General features: G+C 33.9%; 1 protein-coding gene across 1 annotated transcript in view; it reads left to right on the top strand.

Annotated features, from left to right (window-relative positions):
* LOC107553856 (SITS-binding protein) overlaps positions 1–1,101 on the top strand; it is a 40,370-nt gene extending 39,269 nt beyond the window's left edge. The window contains exon 10 of the mRNA XM_016236174.1: positions 609–1,101. Within this exon, the coding sequence (XP_016091660.1) occupies positions 609–785 (177 nt within the window). The 3' untranslated portion in view covers positions 786–1,101. The remainder of the gene's footprint in view (positions 1–608) is intronic.
* The last annotated feature ends 8,899 nt before the right edge of the window (positions 1,102–10,000 follow it).

Genomic DNA, 10,000 nt, shown 5'->3' with positions numbered 1-10,000 from the left:
CTACTTAATTTGACACTTTAGAAAGTTAGTAAGTGGGAAGTTGCAATTTAGGGCTAGCGATATCTTTATCTTATCTTATAAGATTTGAACTCATGTCGGTTTATTTATTTATTTTATTTTTTTCGGTTTTTATTTGTTTTCATCGCATTATCTGGCAACACTGCAATGAGTGCCAGAGCTTAAACTGAGATTAATCAAAAGAGCCCACGGACATGTTATTGCTGACAGGATACCACATTCGGTAAGGCAAACGCAAAAAAAACCCAAAAAACATGATATTATCTGTCAGAAACGTTATCAACGCTATCAAAACAGTAGCATACAACACTTGTGCAGAGATCTGTAGAACAAGTAGGTTATGTCTATATGCTATTTCATTGAGTATTGTAGTTAAATGATGATGAAAGGATGTTGATCAAGTGCTATCTGGCAAAATCATGGTCATCAAATGGCACAATAGTGATAGTTTATAGGTCATCCCTGTGGGTTTGAACCTACAGCCTTTCAGTTTCCAATCTAGCTAGGCTACACATTCAAAACTAGGCTTTCGAGGTGATCTCTGTTATTGTATACTTGAAGTTTAACATTTTTGTCTTCTGCTGTTGTAGGTCCTTGTTGCGCCGGTTACTGAAAAAGGAGCTTTACAAAGAGACATTTACCTGCCGGAGAGTGACTTTCAGTGGCAGGACACTAACAATGCTCAAATGTTTGACGGAGGGACGTTTCTGGAAAGTTACCCGGTCAGCCTTGGGGACGTGGCAGTGTTTGTTCGATGGCGATCCTGAGGCTTACTTACCACTTTTTTTCTATTTTTGTGCTGATCTCAAATTGCACTTTCCATAAAGACCATTATCTGTGTCTCAAGAAATCTTGAGATTAGGTAGAAGATAATTTGCACTTTAAAAATCTAAGTGGTTTATATTTTCTCATGATTTTTAGATCCCTCTTGTTTTTCTTGCGCTACTTGTTTTGTTAATTCATAAGATTTTTTTGGACTTTTTTTTTTTTCAGAACGCAGTTTACATTTGATAGATTCTTACAGTCTCTTAAATTGTTATCATGACATGGAGCTAGAAATCAAACCCTTTGCTTAAAAACAATCAATGGAATTTTATGAAGACCAAACAATCAATATAATAATTTTTATTTAAATGCTAAATTGAGAAAGACTCTACAAGGAAAAACCAATGCGCTAAATGGATGAAGATGAAAGTACGCTCAACATCACTCATCTCATCTCAGCGGGGTTTTTATTTGAACTTTGCTGAATATTTTACTGTAGTTTTGTAATGTTTTACCAGTACCTCAAGTTCTCATGGTGTTTTTGACATATTTTTCAACATGAACTGTGAGAGAAGCACTTACTGATAGAGAAGACTGATATCAAGGGCTTTTAGGGTGAATAGCACTATTATTTTTGTCTACAAAAGAATATTCAAGATCATTAGTATTAGAATTAGAATCATTAGTAGAAGAATATGAGCCAATGTCAAACAAAACTGTCATAGCTGTACAGTCTTAGTTAAATGCAACACACAACACAAAGGACAAATTGTTATTTCATAATGATGGTTTTTGAGAGAATTTGATAGTATGCTGATTTTAATAATTATTTGTCTAGCTTCTTACAATTGACCAGATTAACCAATATGGTATTTCTAGATCTTGAGTAATTCATAGGACATTATTGAAGGTAGAATTAGAGTTTTGTATTTATATAAATTCAGTCTAAACTTCATCATTCATTGCCTTAACTTTGGAAATACTTTGTACTCTTGTTTAAAATACCTGGTTTTATGAAATAGAGTTGCTAATTGTTATAAAGCTGAATTCCGCCATTACAAATTATTTGGGATATCGGCTGTAGATTTTTTACAGCCCGAGGGCAACATTTGTCGTGTAGAATTGTGGTTTAATGAGTTTGGGCAAAATGCAGATGCATTTTATAATAATTTGATAGAGGTTGTGTATGGCAAGCTGTTTTAACATTAATCTATAACATACTAGTATGTAGTTTCATGCTATAGAGGAATATAGTACTTTTTTTGCTGCTAGTATATACTCCATTATGTATTAATACATACTTTTTGGCTTCTAGTGCTTATTCTTTAGGTACTAGCACCTTTTTAAAAGATACTAGTACTTATTCATTAGATTCTAGTATCAATTAAAACAAGAGTTTAAGAGTAGGAAGAGTTTTATTTTACTAGTAAGAGTTTTAATTGAACTCTACAGTGGCCTTTCTGACTAGTCATAACATAAGACGAGTTAAAAAGCAGTTGTGACTAGTATAAGATTTGTTACTAGTAACAACTGCAAAAGATACTATTGTCTAATAAGTACTAGTACCTAATGAATAACTACAAATATCTATTAAACAGTATTGATTAAGTACTAGTGTCTAATGAATAATTACTAGTCAAATGTAAAATGATACTGGTCACTATTCGAATACATAGTAGTCAAAACTGAATAGTTGATATGTTAATGACAGATTCCTATAGTCAATGTAACAATTTGAAATGTGTTACTAGTAACAATAGTTAATAGCTACTCTTGAAATAAGCACAAGTATCTAATGAATAAGAACTAATATGTTTAAAAAGTTACTAGTACCTAAAGAATAAGCACTAGTAGCTAATGAATAATTACTAGTAGCAAACTAATAAGTATTAGTAACTAAAGAATAAGCTCTAGTAGCTAATGAATAAGTAACTAAAGAATAAGCACTAGTAGTTAATGAATAAGTAACTAAAGAATAAACACTAGTAGCTAATGAATATGAACTAGTAACTAATGAATAAGTACTAGCAGATAATGAATAAGCACTAGTAGCTAGTGAATAAGTACTAGTAGCAAATTAATAAGTACTAGTAACTAATGAGTAAGTACTAATAGCAAATGAATAAGTAACTAAGGAATAAGCACTAATAGCTAATGAATAAGAACTAGTAGCTAATGAATAAGAGCTAGTAACTAATTAATAAGTACTAGCAGTAAATGAAAATGAACAAGTAACTAATGAATAAGTACCAGCAGCTAGTGAATAAGTACTAGTAGCTGACAAATAAGAACTAGTAGCTACTAGTAACTAATTAATAATTACTAGTAGCAAATGAATAAGTACTAGTAGCTAATGAATAAGTACTAGTACCTTTAAAATAGATCCTAGTATTTTAAGGATTAAATGTTAAGCGAGCTTGCCATATGTGCTGCTACTTTCACTCATCTTTTGAATCTCTCGTGCCTTGACAAGGTCCAAACTCTGAGCATTGGTCCCCACGGTAAAACACTAAATCACAATCACCTCCGTGTGAATCTACAGCTCAGAGAGAGAACGAGAACTTGATCAGTATCACCTGATACGTAGTAGTTAATGAATAAGTAACTAAAGAATAAGCACTAGTAGTTAATGAATAAGTAACTAAAGAATAAGCACTAGTAGTTAATGAATAAGTAACTAAAGAATAAGCACTAGTAGTTAATGAATAAGTAACTAAAGAATAAACACTAGTAGCTAATGAATATGAACTAGTAACTAATGAATAAGTACTAGCAGATAATGAATAAGCACTAGTAGCTAGTGAATAAGTACTAGTAGCAAATTAATAAGTACTAGTAACTAATGAGTAAGTACTAATAGCAAATGAATAAGTAACTAAGGAATAAGCACTAATAGCTAATGAATAAGAACTAGTAGCTAATGAATAAGAGCTAGTAACTAATTAATAAGTACTAGCAGTAAATGAAAATGAACAAGTAACTAATGAATAAGTACCAGCAGCTAGTGAATAAGTACTAGTAGCTGACAAATAAGAACTAGTAGCTACTAGTAACTAATTAATAATTACTAGTAGCAAATGAATAAGTACTAGTAGCTAATGAATAAGTACTAGTACCTTTAAAATAGATCCTAGTATTTTAAGGATTAAATGTTATGCGAGCTTGCCATATGTGCTGCTACTTTCACTCATCTTTTGAATCTCTCGTGCCTTGACAAGGTCCAAACTCTGAGCATTGGTCCCCACGGTAAAACACTAAATCACAATCACCTCCGTGTGAATCTACAGCTCAGAGAGAGAACGAGAACTTGATCAGTATCACCTGATACATGTGGCCTACAGGGAATGTCCTCTTAATCCTCACTGTGATTTTGAATGTTTACTGTATCTGCAGGTTTCTCAGGTCAAAGATATCCAATCCAAAAGAAAGAAAATGTCTTACGCCCCAGCACACTGTTGATGTCTTAATCTCTTGATGCCCTTTTCATTTGAGCATTTACAGAGAGACTAATTGTGATGATCTTATGCAGAGTGGTGTTTTGAGAGCCTTTTTTTTGCTTGAATTGTTTATTAAAATGCTGTGCTATGAAAATTATATGCTGAAATGTTCCCTGCTGAGCAATCTTCGACTTTTTTTAGGAATCAGGTGCCGCAAACCAATCAGAAATATTCATATATCACATGACTGTATGACATTTTCTGTCTTCTGTTAATCTGAAAAATAGATGTCAATCTGCAATAAAGTTTACATTTTGTTACTGTTGGAGCTCATTTTTTGAACTCTTGCTTGCAGACTATATCCCATGAAAATTGTAAAGATCAGGTTACAGTCTATCCCAAAAGTCAAAAAGAAGAAAATAATAAGGTATAAAGAAAATTAAACCAATTTTAGGACCATTAAGATTTTGAGAAAAAAAAACTCATTACTATAAATACAAGAAGGATGGATACTATACATTTGGGAAGAAAGAAAGAAAGAAAGAAAGAAAGAAAGAAAGAAAGAAAGAAAGAAAGAAAGAAATACAGTAAACAATTAAATTGTATAGGCTAAATTATATATTATTAATTTAGATTTATTTTAATTATATTAATCATCATGAAAATGTCACAATGCAAAATATAGCCCTAAAATAGGCTTCATTGCTGAATAAAATAATATAATAATTTCATAAATAATAATAATTTTATAATATTAAATGTAATAATAATAATAAATATATATATATAATACATTTAATAATAATTTCAAATAATAATAATTTCTTAATTTGTTATTTTGAGTTTGGGCTGAAGAGTAACTTAAATTTCAAACACTTTGCATAATACTTAGTGTACAATTTGCGTAATAGGCTGTATATGTAGTACTGCATGGAAAAACACATATATCAATCTAGAGATGTGAGCTGTTTGGCAGGGTGTTGGAATTCCCACCTTTGTCATTGTATAAGTAGCCACCATCTAAGATCTTTCAATAAATTGTAAGTCTATATAGTTTTATTGCTTGTGTGCACAGAGATATGTAAGCGAGCGTCCGCACTCTCACAGTATCAGTGGCTCTGCTGACGATGAAAACCTGCACTAATTCCACTTAAACCCAATAAGTATTATTTATAGTAGCAGAAAGCATGCAAACAGAATCATATTGAAAACACATTCAGGGGCCCCACCTCACCTTACATTGGCACTATTCCATTACAGGCTCTTTTTTTCTTTTTTTGTAACTGTACACACACACACACACACACACACACACACACAGAAAAAAAGGTTATGCTTATTGATCCTTTTATTTATTTATTTATTTAAATAGTATATATTTTTTGTTTATCATAGTATTGAATTATATTATGTCCTTAATTTTTCATTTAGAAAATAAAGATGGATATTGGCCTCATATACATGAAGAATGTACAGTATGTGTATATATAATGTAAGTCATTGGCTACCATCAGCTGTTTGGTTACCAACATATCAAAATACATTCTTTTGTGCTCAGAAGAAAGAAACCCACAAAGGGTTGGAACAACTTGAGGGTGAGTAGCTATGATGACAAATGTTCTGGGTGAACCAAAACCACCAGACAATAGTCTTCTGTTTATTTTAAGTGCACACTGCTGTTTTGTCGTTTGCCACTTTAAATGCTTGAGATCTTTAAGGATTCTTCAAGAGTTTTTTTTTTATTATTGTTAATCAGCAGAAAAAACTAATAATTGTGAAAGTGATCCCAACCATACCATTCCTTTGTGCAGATATCGTAAACGTTTTGGAGTGGACTCTGCTATTCTTTTACCATTTTGAAAGATTTTTAAAACTGTCATTATTGTTATCGTCCTAGGTGTGAATGGTTCAAATGACTCCAGCTGTTTTTACATTAAAAATAAGGTTGATTTCATCTTTTTATCTTCAACTCATGTGAGTATTATCTTCATCATCAACTATTACTGTACTGAGTGTGCACCGTTCAGCTTCACCGCTTCACAAGGCACTATTTATTTCTTAATGCGTAAAACTATTTAAATGCAGCCGGGGTCTTGATGGGGGTCTTGGCAGACAAGAACGCAATCCCTGAAATGTAAGCTGCAGTGGAAATGGGTTAGTGAATCCATGTCTTCACTGGGAATACCACTGAGAAAACGTGTGCACTTCCTGTTTTGCCCTTCTGAGAAAGTTGTCACCTTGCAATGGTTTTAAGAGTCTGCCTGATATATCCGAGGACCAACAGAATCCCTCCCTCCTGGGGTTGTACAACTGTCCATGTGTTAGGATGTGGGACTACACCAGTAGGAACTGGCCTTTTGTAAAGCTCTTTTTATTTGAATGCTACAGTTTATTGACAAATGAGAAGTGACCATCTTCACAAGAAAATTGTCTGGAAATATTATGGAGGTCTATTACAGTAATAAAGTTTTTCCAAAGGTTAGTATACTTGTTTACCAAGTAAAAGGAGCTGCCAGAGCTGTCCTTATTTTTGAAACTTAGTATTTGGTGTAGTAGTCAAGACATCGGGACAGTAACTTATTTCTTTATATAATACTAACTTAATCTATAACTGCATTATTTGTCACACCAAAGGACATTGGTGAAATTGGGCATTAGGAGAGCAGAGAGTGATTTGTGGGTTTGTATGTACAGTTGCGCAAAGAGCTGAATAGGTCCCTATATCAATTTAACAGAGAAAAGAGAAGAGAAGAGAAGAGAAGAGAAGAGAAGAGAAGAGAAGAGAAGAGAAGAGAAGAGAAGAGAAGAGAAGAGAAGAGAAGAGAAGAGATTCACAACAACAAACCCTCCACAGTAAAACCACAGACAACAATCAAATATGAACATATGACATGTTAAATAGACGCCCTCTACTGGAGAAACCAACGACGTGCATAATAAACTAACAGCTACAATAAAGAAATACTTTGTGTCACCACTCAGTTCAAATTAGTTTTATCTATTAAATAGATTGATATTGATATATATCAATAGATATTGAATTTCTTTTTTTCTTTCTTTTTTTGTAATCCTGACAAACTCAACAACAATTCATATTAAAGGGGTCATATGATGCTGCTAAAAAGAACATTGTTTTGTGTATTTGGTGTAATGAACTGTGTTTATGCGGTTTAAGGTAAAAAAAAACCATTATTTTCCACATACTGTACATTATTGTTTCTCCTCTATGCCCTATGGAAGCCCGTTTCCGCCACTAAATAAAAAAATATAATTCTGTAAAAAGGAAAAATTGAAATCGCATCATATGACCCCTTTAACATAAGGGAATTCAATCCGAACCCACCTCAATTTCATATTTCAAGAGCACTCATTATATTTCCTACTTTGATAAATGCATGTTGAACTTGTAAGTTGTAAATCATTTGTTTAGTTTTTTTATGTATTTTTGGAGATGGTCCAAAATGAAAGCGAAGGCGAGATATTCAAACTTTTTCTTTGTGACATTTGTTGTCATGACATCCAGTGAGCCTATGACGTTTGACGTAATCGGGTTACATTTCACCGCTAATATGAATTTTTTTTTATCACTTATCGCTTCAGTCTGGATCCAGAAGACCTGAGAAGAGATTATGCAACCCCTCAGAGGACCTCAGATGATGCCAACCATGAAACAACATACAGAACTACCACATTTTGCTATAAGTTTGATTGCATCATATAATAATTGCTGTTAATATTGTTCATCGTCTGTTTTATTACGTCTTAAATTGATTTTTCCGTACTGCTGGTTTCGTCCGGTCAGAGGAGAACTGGCCCCCCGACTGAGCCTGGTTTCTCCCAAGGTTTTTTCTCCATTCTGTCACCGATGGAGTTTTGGTTCCTTGCCGCTGTCGCCTCTGGCTTGCTTAGTTGGGGACACTTCATTTCCGGCGTTATCGTTGACATGATTGCAAAGATATTATTTAAACTGAGCTGGATGTTGACATCACTGAATTCAATGATGAACTGTCTTTAACTGAAAAATGAGTGTTTACTATTGTCACTTTGCATTATTGACACTATTTTCCTAATTAATGCTGTTCAGTTGCTTTGACACAATCTGTATTGTTAAAAGCGCTATATAAATAAAGGTGACTTGACTTGACTTGACTTATATGGCCATTTGACTTATGGCAGTGTCCAAGTGTATCCCATAAATTTAGTTATTTGTGGCAGCCCGTCACTATATCAAAACTGACTGGCACAAATAGCTATATTTTCCAAAAGGCTTATACTTCGTTGAAACATGAGCATTGCACGTTTCAAAATCAAAATGTATCTTTGAAAAGAACGGACCGTTTTCAGAAAAGCTTGATGTCATTTTTTATTTGGTCTTTCCTGTAATGTAGCGTTTGTGAGCACAGTGCTTATTTGATTACAGCTGTTACCAGGGAAACCATTATATCTGCTCTCTAAAAGCGCCTCCTGCTGGCAGAGAATGAATTTGCATTTTTAAGTCTGTGGGATACTGGTGTCTGTCAGCAAACATAAACAAAAACATTACGAATTGTGTTGAGAAGGCACTTAAAGGTGACATTAAAGGTTTTAAGTGATATAATCAGGTCCCCGGTGCATCTACCAACCAAGGAAATGTGAAAAAGATTTTAACTTTGTTTTGGTAAGCCTTTTTCTGCAAGCGTCTGAGAAAACGAGCGCGTCTGATTTCGCTCCCTTGTTGAGTAGCAAAGGGATCTCATTATAATATTACCGCCCCTTAATCTGCACGTTTCCACACACGGCGCCATCATTTTGATTTTGCAAGCGACAACGGTGTAATGCCATGGCGAAAGTTTGAGCAAAACATGCTAACTGTTCTGCCTTTGGCTGCACAGACGAGCACAGAACACTATTTAGAGTCCCAGCCTCAGAGGAGACAAGAGAGCAGTGGATTTATTGATTTATTTAATGTATATTGCTGCTGCCACACAGATCTAAAATAAACATGCAATTTATTTCCCAGCTGTTTACCTTCACAGATATAACCGGCTGTTTTTGTAACTTGTGTGTGTTTTTAACGTAAACTTGTGAATGAGAACTTATAGTTTAGTACTCACATGCTGTAACAGCCGCTTTCTGTCCGTGTGCTTCGGATGTGTGCACTCAGAAAAGTCATCAGAAGTTTAAAATAATATGGTTTAAAACGCATGATTTTCATAAACATGATAATCAGAACCAAAACAGATGTTTTTAGTAGGTATGAGCTGTAATGGTGCAGCTCTATTCTAGAAAAGGGGGCGGGGAGCAGCAGCTCATTTGCATTTAAAGAGACAGGCACGAAAAACAGCTGTTTCTGCTTCCGCTCAAAATAGGCATTTTCAAAATGATATAATAAATGATCTGTGCAGTATTTTGAGCTGAAATTTCACAGACACATTCTGGGGACACCAGAGACTTATATTACATATTGTAAAAAGGGGCATAATATGTCTCCTTTCAATTTTGAGCTATAATTACTATGAATTAGGCTACTACTAAAAAGAAAACAGGCCAAACATATCGGCCAAAAAAAAATCGGCATCATATATTGCCCATCGATTGCTAGAAAAACCCATATCGGTCGACCTCTAATGTTGACACAACTGAATTGTTTTGCCACTTTTGCACTTGTTATTAACGTATTTTGAATGCAAAGGGCACTTTATTTTTTCAAAATATTTGTGTTGATTTGTTATGCATGTTATGTATGCCAATGTTCAGGTCCGGACCTTTGACACTGATGAAAATTCAGATTTGGACCTTTG

This window comes from Sinocyclocheilus grahami, unplaced genomic scaffold, assembly GCF_001515645.1.
Source record: "Sinocyclocheilus grahami isolate Dianchi unplaced genomic scaffold, SAMN03320097.WGS_v1.1 scaffold483.1, whole genome shotgun sequence".
In the NCBI taxonomy this organism is placed as follows: domain Eukaryota; kingdom Metazoa; phylum Chordata; class Actinopteri; order Cypriniformes; family Cyprinidae; genus Sinocyclocheilus; species Sinocyclocheilus grahami.
This window is presented reverse-complemented; position numbering and strand designations above follow the sequence as displayed.